The sequence below is a fragment of the Carya illinoinensis genome, chromosome 2, assembly GCF_018687715.1.
Source record: "Carya illinoinensis cultivar Pawnee chromosome 2, C.illinoinensisPawnee_v1, whole genome shotgun sequence".
NCBI classification, from domain to species: domain Eukaryota; kingdom Viridiplantae; phylum Streptophyta; class Magnoliopsida; order Fagales; family Juglandaceae; genus Carya; species Carya illinoinensis.
Window position 1 is genome coordinate 35,986,842 of NC_056753.1, and position 11,028 is coordinate 35,997,869.

An 11,028-nucleotide genomic window follows, 5' to 3' on the forward strand; every position below is an offset into this window, starting at 1 on the left:
CAAGCGCTCTTGCAGCCACACCACCTAGGGCTATGTGCTCACCACTATAGAGATGCAAGCCACCAGCTTTGGGGGGTGGTTGGCCTGGAGTGGGCCTGCAGTGCCAATAACTCCAGGCCATATGCTTTCCTTGCAGTTGTTCTCACTTCACTATTATGAGTTAAAACCCTCATCCAAACATCAAACAGACGATAATGTAAGTTCCCAACTGCTATATTTTACACTAGTCGTCGAAGTACATCGAGGAAGATTTGAAACAGGAATATTGTATTAGTTTTGGTGAAAAAAATGCTGGGTTCATGAGGCTTCCACAGTTTCCATATTGTACGTGAGAGGGTGGGGATGCAGCTGAGAAGGAGAGGTAGCAGAGAGTGCAGAGGAAGAAGAGAGGTGAGGAAGTCGCCATTTTTTTTCTTCAGAATTCTTGGATGTGGAACTGATTGTTCATAGTGGGTTCTTTAGCTACTTACATTCTTGCCACTTATTTGCTCTGCTCCTCGCATGGCTAGAATTCACCTTTGTTGATAAGTTCGTTCCCATAACAATTTAATTGGTTGTGACATTTATCTTGAAAAGTTCTCATCATTAACTTTGGTTAACAAAGTTTTTCTTTTTCCAACTTTAGCTCCATTCCATTTTCTAACTTTTTTTTATAAAGTAAATTCAATTTTGAAACATTCAAAACTGTTAGAAAATGAGTCATTGTACAGTTATGGACGGATACAGAAATGCTAAAGCCACAAACGGCGATCCAGACTGCGAATTCCGACAGTGTAATTATTATTTTTTATTTAGTGCTTACAAAATATTTTTTAATGATGTAATTTTAAAAAATATATTTAAACATGTTTAAAAATATAAATACAAAAAATAATAATAATTTTTTTTACTTTCGGGATACCATGTGCGGCTGTAGAGCACTCAAAACCAATATTATGGTTCACGTATCAGCACTGTTACATTTTTATTTTCTGGCCGAGTTGCATTTTGGGTTCAAGCGTGCGAGAACTCTCTCTCTCTCTCTGTGCATGCAGCACAAAACAGAGAGAGAAAGTTCATTGCTTTTGAAATCAAATTTAATCTGCATCTATTTACGATGAAAATCATAACCATATCGTTACCGTCAAAAGTATTCACGAGAAACTGTGTAAACTGTTTAGGAGGAATTCCAGAATAATCTCTTATCTTTTTTTATCTTTTAATCCCTTCTTCCGAGGATCTACTTTTATGGAGACTAGCACATTTCCAAGACAATTCCTACAATGCGTGCAGTTCGTTCGTCAGATCGTTATCTAGGTTAGCTCCAAAAGCATGAAACCCTTTACCACAAAAAATCGGAATTCTTTGATCTCAGTTAAAACTTAATCCGGTTCAAACATAGACGTAACTCTTCTGAGCCCAAAGGAAGCAAACGTCCCCCTCACCATAATGGTTCAATTTCATAATCAAACCCTACCTTTCTGTTTGTTCCTTGGGAAAATCATTCCTTTGCCCCATTATTCCAAGAACCGGCCAAAAGACGTACCGCGCCGAATAAAATCGAAGCAATTTCAATAAATAACAATAAATTGGATTTGTTACTTTTCGGGAGGGAAAAACATACCCCCCAGCTGCAACGAATCTCCGGTTGGCGGCCGGTCTGGATATGATCGGCCTCGCCGGCTCTCCAGTTAGGTTAGGTAACCGGAAGTCTCGGTTTTGCCCACCTCAAGACCGGTCCATAAAGCTTTGACCCCGTTTTAACCGGTCACCCGATTAAACCGAACAAATTAAAAAGTAAACTCAACCGGCTGACAGCTGCCCTAACCGGTTCATCCGGTTATACATTTACGGTTTATAAACCCCCGACTCTCCTAACTCGGTCCTCTCACCTGCTCTCGACGGCCTTAAAAGAACCCAAAACAAGTATGCTCTCTCGCTCTGTTCTTGTTGTTTTTGAATTGAGTGTGTTTTTTGGATTTTTAATTTAAGTTAAAAATATTATATTGGTGTTAATTTTATTTTACATTTTTGTTTGTTTGTTCCGCATGTTTTAGTTTGTTTCTCTCTCTTCGTATCAACTTCTATCAATTTCCACAGTTGTTAATAAGGTTGCTTAAATGGCTTCGAATCTGGAACCAATACCTATAACATCCCAAAAACACGACCCGGCATGGAAGCATTGTCAAATGTTTAAGAATGGGGATAGGGTGCAGCTCAAATGTATATATTGTGGCAAACTGTTTAAGGGTGGCGGGATTCATAGGATCAAGGAACATCTTGCTGGTCATAAGGGTAATGCCTCTACTTGTATAAGAGTTCCATCGGATGTTCGGGTCTTAATGCAAGAGAGTTTAGATGGGGTTGTGGTGAAGAAGAGGAGGAAGCAGAAAATTGAGGAGACCATTTTGAATGTTACTCCGCTTTCTAGTGAAATGGATGCTGTTGCTAATCACTGTGAAGAAAGTACCGGGCTTCAGTTGACTGGAGTTTTGGAGACACCTGAACCGAAGTCCAGTTTGTTAGTGGACGTGGAAGGAACAAGTAATAGGAGTGGGGAGAGAAGGAAGAGGGAGAGAGGTAAGAATTCTTTGACAATTGCGGCAATTGCTGATGTTGGAGCTCTTACTGGCAGTGTTGCATTAGGTTCAAAAAGGGTGAATACTCATGTTCATCTGGCAATAGGACGGTTTTTATATGATATAGGAGCACCTCTGAATGCTGTGAACTCGGTTTATTTCCAACCTATGATTGATGCAATTGCCTTGGGTGGATCTGCGGTTTCGCCACCCTCATATCATGATCTTCGGGGTTGGATTTTGAAAAATTCAGTTGAAGAAATGAAGAATAAGACTGAGAAGTACAAGGCAACATGGGCAAGGACAGGTTGTTCTGTTTTGGTCGACCATTGCTGCACAGAATCAGGTAGAAATTTGCTAAGTTTCTTTGTTTATTGTCCTGAAGGAACAGTGTTTTTGAGATACGAGGATGTATCTGACATGTCAAAGTCATCGGATGCGTTGTATGAATTGTTTAGGCAGGTGGTGGAAGAAGTTGGAGTAAAAAATGTGCTGCAAGTTATAAATAACGGGGAAGAGCAATACACATTTGCCGGCAGGAGGCTGACTGATACTTTCCCTACTCTGTATTGGACGCCCTGTGCAACTTGTTGCATAGATTTGATACTTGAGGATTTTGGAAATCTTGAGTGGATAAATGCGGTAATTGAACAGGCTAGATCTATTTCAAAATTTGTATACAATCATAGCTTGATTCTGAATATGGTGAGAAGGTATACTTTTGGCAATGATATCATAGAACGGGGAGTCACTCGCTCTGCTACAAACTTTGCCGCATTGAAACGAATGGTTGATCTTAAACACAATTTACAGGCAATGGTAACTTCGCAGGAGTGGATGGACTGCCCACATTCAAAGAAAACTGAGGGCTTAGCAATGTTAGATTTTCTAACTAGTCAGTCATTTTGGTCCTCGTGCATTCTGATAGTCCGTTTAACATATCCTCTCTTGCGACTTCTGAGAATAGTTAATAGTGAGAAGAGACCTGCCATGGGATATGTTTATGCAGGAATGTATCGTGCAAAAGAAACAATTAAGAAAGAACTTCTTAAAAGGGAGGATTATATGGTCTACTGGAATATTATAGATCACAGGTGGGAACAACAGCGGCAGCTTCCTCTTCATGCTGCAGGCTTCTACCTTAACCCAGAGTTCTTTTATAGTGTTGAAGGGGACATGCACAATGAGATCCTGTCAGGGATGTTTGATTGCATAGAAAGATTGGTTCCGGATACGAAAGTTCAAGATAAAATAATCAAGGAGATAAACTCATACAAGAATGCTATTGGAGATTTTGGGAGGAAGATGGCAATTAGAGCTAGAGACTCTCTACTTCCGGGTGAGGGTCCATTCTATTAGATTGAATTTTTTGTCCCCCCTTCAGATGCAATGTTATGACTTTGTCTCTGCTAATAAACTTGCAATTTTTAAAAATCTTAGCAGTATAAAGAAGTTCATCATCATGCTTGGTCATGCATAGAGCAAGCCTGCTGAGTAGGAATAAAAAAGATGCTCATACATATAGCATGAATGACCGTCTAGGAGCATTTGTAGGCAATGTCTCCTCGTATATCATGAAATCACTCCAAAGTAGGGCTGGTAATTCGTGTTATTCAGACTGTGTAAAGTCAGGTTCGAAATTCATATGAGTCGAACCCCTGGACCATAATCTGCTAATTTCATGTTGGGATCATGTCGAGTTCACAGTTGTGACAGAACTTCTCAACTCTAATTGTCTTGTGTCAATTTAGGGTTGTATGTGAGTTAACTGTAGTTGGACTCATTTGATTAAATAGGTTAGACCTCCTCAACCTAGTTCGCTAATTTTGTATTAAATTCGTGGGTTGTGTCAAACTTGCAAACCACCCTAATAAGGATTGCACTATTGGCATTCATGGAGGTGGAAACTTCCATCAATCATGCATGAGTCAAATACTTCCCCTTCTCATCTTTCATGTATTTCAGAAGCAAAATTTCATTGTCATTAGTCTTCTGTTTAGATTTTTGTCTTATTGAGTTTATACCCATCAAGTCTTTTTCTCACCTATGTAATTTGATCAGCTGAGTGGTGGTCAACTTATGGAGGTGGTTGCCCAAACTTGGCACGTCTTGCCATTCGTATTCTCAGTCAAACTTGCAGTTCAATTAGTGGTAAGCAGAATGGTATTCCTGTCGAACAAAGATATGACACAAAGAACTACCTAGAGCGTCAACGCCTTAACGACCTTGTCTTTGTTCATCACAACTTGCGACTTGGACAAATGTGAGTCAAAACTGGTGGACCTTCTATACATGTGTAAATGTTGGTGCAGAATTTTTGGAGGGGTGAAGTCTTATTTTTTTGGCTTCTACTTTTCCACAGGGTTGGCCTGAACAAAGAACAGGATTATATTGACCCCATATCATTCGACTGCATTGATGTTGTTGAAGACTGGACCACAGGAAAGGACATCAGTGTGGATGACTATGGGAGCATGGATTGGACGTCAATCGATCCACCTTCCATTAGCACAACACTTTTAGGGTCTTCAAATGATGAAAGTGAAGACTTGGGTGCAGGTAATTTTAGTTCCTTGTATGTGAAAACATCATCAAAGAGTTCTTATTACTTCCATGTGTCATGTTTTTTTTTTTAATCAATTTGCAGGGTTTGATGACCATGAGATTTTTAATAGAGACAAAGAGGGGGAGGAAAATAATGATGACATTATGGTGCACCATTAGAATAGGATACAACAAACTCCATTTTTATCCAGAGAGTCCATGTCGATAACTTGTTACCTCCTGCAGGATGATCAAGCACAGAAGATTATGCAAGTAAATGTGCATGTTTATTATGCCTTCAAGCACAATTAGGTAGTCATCATGTTAGAGATAGAGCAATGTTGCTGATAACTAGAAGCATGTAGTTGTATAGTTGAAGATGCTTTTGTAACATCTCATCTCTTCCGGAGTTGAATTTCAAAATTATTAAAGCTTTTTAAACACACTGCGAAGCTGTATATGTACCGAAGATATAGATACCTTGTGAAGTAATGTGATTTTTCTTCTTTCTTTTGCTTGAGCATTGCTGGTGATATCTGAAAAATTCATATTTTATTACTTCCATACCAACTACATGAAGTCAGGCGTGAAGCAATCCTCCTGGTCATCTCTCTCTCTATTTAGGACCATAACTATGAAAGGTCATCATATTTTTCTCACAATCTCGACCCCTGTTCTTTTCAGCTTGCCCTTTCATTGTAGTGATCACTTCTCCTGCATGGTATCGTCTTTATTCTCCATTATACATGAGCAAACTGTTGGTAGATGGTTATATTGACTGTACATATATCTTAAATTGATTTTCTGTTTTAATGTTCTGCACGTGGTTTTGGTAATATCCAGTGTTTGGTGCACTGAGGCAAGTGCTCCACCTGTGAGCTGATTCTTGTCTTGCAAGGTAAGTGTAATATTTATTGGGTTTTAACAATGGCTTGACGTTAAGATTTGGTTGTCATCTCCATTAGCTCAATAAAAAGTCGATCATTTCCAAGGATTTTTTTTTTCTCCAAAGGCTCTGTTGCTTACTTGGGTGGGCTGACATCAAGCTGATGCAGTTACATTTGCTTTTGTTAGGTTTTGACGTGGAAACATTAGCAAAGAAAGGAGACATTATGACTTTTTTTTTTTTTTTCATTTTTCTTTTCAATGTTGAATTGCTCTTAGGCTGTGAGATTATTTTAGATCCCTTTCGGAAGCTTTATCAATGCATGATTACTACGGAGATATAGCTGAGATATAGGACAGCTGAAGCAGAGAATCGCACCTACATGGTCAACATAAGAGTCGGGGAAGATGAAGCTATGGAGATTTTAGGGCTGAGCTTAGAAGATCAAGGTAACAGAGTTATACTCAAATGATCCTTACAGTAAATTTTTGGCTTCTAACATCAAGGCTTTTTTTAGAGTATACATTGACAAATTTTAGAAAGTTGCTAATAAGATACTGCCACAAAATTTATAGATGTGCCATTGGTATCCAATAGAGAAATCTTTGGAATTCCATCACTCATAGAATAGACTGAAGAAACAATGAAGTTCAAGATTAGAAAGACAGTATGGTTCTTAGTTTGGTCAGATTGTAACTCCTCTGTGCCTTTATGGAGTTGGACGGTGGCCTCCGGATATTTGCTTTTGCATGCTAAACTTCACGCAATGAAAACGGGTAATTTGAAGTTCACATGTTAAAAATCTCCAAACTGCACCTTAATAGGTTTGAATATGCCGTACTTTGTAACGCATTTATTCTCTATGATTAAGCCAAGAACTGATTTGCCTATGGTAATCTTATCTGACCTGTACGTTTGAATATGTAGAGTTGGACCATTTTTCTGTGCTTCTCTAGTTTTATATTTTGGAATCGACCCCCTCTGCTTCTTTTTTCTTTCCTAGTGCGCTGCTTTATTTGCGTGCGTTTGGCGCGCTATTGAATAATATACTGATTGGCATCATATGACTGTAAGGGGAATATGTGTGTTGTTTAGTTACAAGTTGGACTTTGCAACTTGATTATCAATTTTAGTTTGGTCGTCTTCTTAAGCGACTGGAATCATGGTTTTCTTCAGAGACCGGATTCTGACGTGGCATATAGATATATCTATTACTTTATTAGAAATCCCAGTAAAAGAATAAGAGGCAAAAAGGTCTACATCGATTGTATGGATGCAACAATGACCGTTTCATTTACAAGGATGCAATAATCGTCTGTAGGGGACATTTGGATATGTGCGTTGGAGAGCTTTGTCGACATGTTGTAGTTTGCACATTAAAAAGGCTGCGGTGGAGGAACCCGCCAAGATGCTGGTCACTTAAGGAGTGATGTCCAGTAATCAACTGGGCATAATACCTGACATTCTTTGCCCATGCTAAAAGAATCTTGGGTGACTACGATTATGGTGATAGCCTTAATGTTTGAAATTTAGTTAGAGAAGAATGACGTTTGTAAGCTGAAGATTAGGATAGTTCTTCCTTGTCCTTCAAAAGAAAACACCATTTATCTAATTGTCATTCCAAGACTTTGTACAGGAGAACGTCTACTTTGGTTGCTGGAAGGTTGCCATCTAAACCTTAACTAATCCCTCTCCACCTCACCATGCCTACCCCATATATTGGTACCATATTTCTCTTGGTTAATAGATCTTGCCCTGTATGCAGTAGATAGGAATATCCGGATAGGACATAAGATAACCGTTAGTGAAAACCCCGGATTTTTAGATACCGATCAAGAGATTCTTAAACTATAACTTTTATAGCATAACCATACAGTATAATTGGAAGTCCATTAAAAAAATCTTGGAACCCTTCTCATGGTTACCTGACCTTACCTCTGCTGGGAGGTGAAAGAGGTGAGGCTGAACTACCAGCTTCAATATCAGCATCCATATCATCGTTGACCGATGACCGTGTGCTCACTTTCTCAAAGATCGACGATGTTGTATAAGAATGTACATAATCCTCAAGCTTAACGCCACCTTTTTTTTCATCATATGCATCTTGTGCTTCCACAGACTCGGGCAGGGCCACCTCCCCTTCCAAGTACCTGGACACCTGCCTCATGGTGGGGCGTGCTTTTGGTGAGTTGTTGGAACACATTAAGCCTAGTTTAAGAACCACAACAGCCTCAAGCTCATCGAACTCTCCTCCAAATCTTGGGTCTACAACCTCAAGAATTGCTCCTAATCTCCACTTGTCCCATACCCAATCCACCAATATTAGCTCCTCAGGCAACGCTTTAGGCTCGATGGGTCTTCTACCACATACCACTTCAAGCAACAAAGCACCAAATGCAAACACATCCGAGCTGGTTGTTGGCTTGCCAGTGCGTGTGAGCTCTGGGGCTAGATAACCCAGCGTGCCCACCACCTTGGTAGTGCTTGGATTGGAACCGTGCTCGTATAACTTAGCAAGACCAAAGTCTCCAAGTCTTCCATTTAGCTCAGAATCCAATAAAACATTACCTGCCTTGATGTCTCTGTGAATGACAGTTTGCTCCCACTCTTCATGTAAATATAAAAGTCCTGAAGCCACGTCTTTGATGATCTTGAACCTATGGTCCCAGCTCAGAATTGTTTTGGGCTCATCAAAGAGGTACTTGTCCAAGCTTCCATTAGGCATGAAATCATAAACGAGTAACAGATCGCCTCGCTGCCGACACCATCCTAACAACTGGACTAAGTTTCTATGACGAAGACGGCCAATACTGGCGATCTCCGACACGAATTCTCGCAAACCCTGCTTTGATTCATGCGAAATTCGCTTAACAGCGACTTGGGCGTTCGAAGATGGCAGAGTTCCTTTGTAAACTCGACCAAAACCACCAAACCCGAGTAGCTCTTTATCTCTGAAACTTCTTGTAGCTTTCTTGAGCTCCTTGTAAGAAAATCTATGTGGACCAACATCAAGCTCCCAGGCTTCAACCACATCAGCGTTCTTGATTTTCCAAATGAGGTGAAAAGACAAAACAATCACGAAGATCATCAGTACAGAAACTGAAACACCAATGATTAGGCTCTTGCGATTCTCTTTAGGCCTTGGGAGCGAAGGAAGTTCATCTAAATTGAGAGTTTTGGCTTCTCCATTCATCTTTAAGCTCCAGCCCATGATAAAGTGCGAGCTAGAGAGCAAACCAGTTGAAGAAGAAAATCCAACGTACATGTATTCTTGAAGAACTGGAGAGAGGTCCACTTCAAAGGACAGAAGTGTCGATCTCGGTTTCACAGATGAAGGTGAAAGCTTTACATCTAATCGGTTATTTTGGGAATAATATTCTATCCATGCCTGAATTACCTGACCACTCTTCAAATTAAGTTCTTGCAGGGAATTATTACCGTCGAAATAAGCGGCCGGAACTGATTTGTTTGATACTAGGCTGTTGATGTCGATGCCAACATGATTGTCATTGATGTCCCCGAACTCCAAGTCCTGGACGGTGTCGAACTCCACCGCAAATATGTGGTTAGAGAAGTTCCCAACATCGCTGGCGTTGAGTAGGCCAAGATACTGTCTTGGAAGAGTCCCCAGAAGCTCTTTCGTGGGGGATATTGCGAAGGCAAGGCCATGGCCGCCAAGAGTAGCATACTCGGGGACTATGGCGAAAGCAAAGGCGGTGGAGAATGACAGAGCTTTGCCATCCGTGGAGTTCTTGAATTGGATTGGAAGTGGGTAAAACGCGTGGCCCAGTACTCGCTGCGTTTCGTTTGTTAGCCGAAGTATGCCATTGTCTTGGATCCCTGAAGCTCCATTCAAGCTCATGTTGCTGGCTGCACCTTTGAACCCATTAAAAAAGAGTTCGTCAAACACAGACCTTGCCGGAATTGAGAGAACACAGAAAACCCAGAAAAGCACGAGCCTTTCAGCCATATCTGCGATCAGAATTGAGCTGTGTGAACTTGAGGATGTGCAAGTGTGTTATGGACCAACTTATGGTATTTAGTGGGTGAATTCGTACGAAAAGATTTGAACAACTGTTCCTTCGCCTGCATTTTCTTTCGGAAAGGGAAAGATAAGAGACTGATGTATCAAGCCGGTGAGAATGAAACCGGTTTCACGGTTACAATAACAGCGAAAAAAATAAAGGAAATATCAAGGGACACAGTACAAGGAAAAAGCGGCTTCTTTTTGTAAAAGAGCAGTGCCATGTTAAATACTTTATCTTATTTTCATTTTACTTTATAAAATATTATCTATTTATCATCATTAAATAATATAAAATTATTTAATAAAAAATTATCTAATATTAATAAATATATCTTACATAGTAAAATAAAACAAAAATTTTATATGTAGTTATTTTTACATACTCTTTTATCTATTCTATTAATGTGATTGTTTATGTATTAAAAAAAGTAATATAATCAATTATATCAATAGAATGCGTAAGAAGTATATAAAAATAATTATATATAATATTTATTATTCTTGATAAAAATAAGATGATAATGTGATGTAATAAAGTTTTCTATCTCAATAATATTTACAAAAAGAGCAAAACATTATGGCCCCGTTTAGTTACACAGATGAGATGAGATGAGATGTTTTAAATAGTAATAAATAAAATATTATTATAATATAATTTTTGAATATTAATTTTATATTGGGATTTAAAAAAGTTAGATTGTTTATTATATTTTATATTGAAATTTGAAAAAGGTATAATGATGAGTTGAGATGAGATGAGATGAGATTTTTAGTTTTGACTAAACAAACCAGGCCTATATCATTCCCCCTATATATATTAACAGCCTGGCCTATGGGGTACTTTGTGCACGGTATTTATTGTCTTCTCGTATGAGATAGCAGCACGAACTTACTTTTTGAGCTAAATCAATTTCCTTTTCTTCTTTCAAAAATTCCATAGATAATGGGAGAACGTCAGCCAACTTTTTCTCCATAAATTGTACTAATATCTTTACGAATTTCAAAATATATTT

At 39.1% G+C, this 11,028-nt stretch overlaps 2 protein-coding genes across 3 annotated transcripts; one reads left to right on the forward strand and one right to left on the reverse strand.

Annotated features, from left to right (window-relative positions):
* The first annotated feature begins 1,029 nt into the window (after window positions 1-1,029).
* On the forward strand, window positions 1,030-5,625 carry LOC122301424. Of its 2 annotated transcripts, none has more exons than XM_043112778.1 (5): window positions 1,030-1,905; window positions 2,037-3,897; window positions 4,620-4,821; window positions 4,921-5,117; window positions 5,206-5,625. In XM_043112778.1, exons 2-5 carry the CDS (start codon window positions 2,100-2,102, stop codon window positions 5,280-5,282), a joined length of 2,274 nt encoding a protein of 757 aa, XP_042968712.1. In that variant the 5' UTR covers window positions 1,030-1,905; window positions 2,037-2,099; the 3' UTR covers window positions 5,283-5,625. The 2 variants fall into 2 exon arrangements, with proteins under 2 accessions (XP_042968712.1, XP_042968713.1); XM_043112779.1 differs by having other exon boundaries at window positions 2,080-3,897.
* Window positions 5,626-7,789: 2,164 nt separating this feature from the next.
* LOC122301425 (L-type lectin-domain containing receptor kinase S.4-like) lies at window positions 7,790-10,202 on the reverse strand. Its single transcript, XM_043112780.1, has one exon. It carries the CDS (start codon window positions 9,956-9,958, stop codon window positions 7,910-7,912), a length of 2,049 nt encoding a protein of 682 aa, XP_042968714.1. The 5' UTR covers window positions 9,959-10,202; the 3' UTR covers window positions 7,790-7,909.
* Window positions 10,203-11,028: the final 826 nt, after the last annotated feature.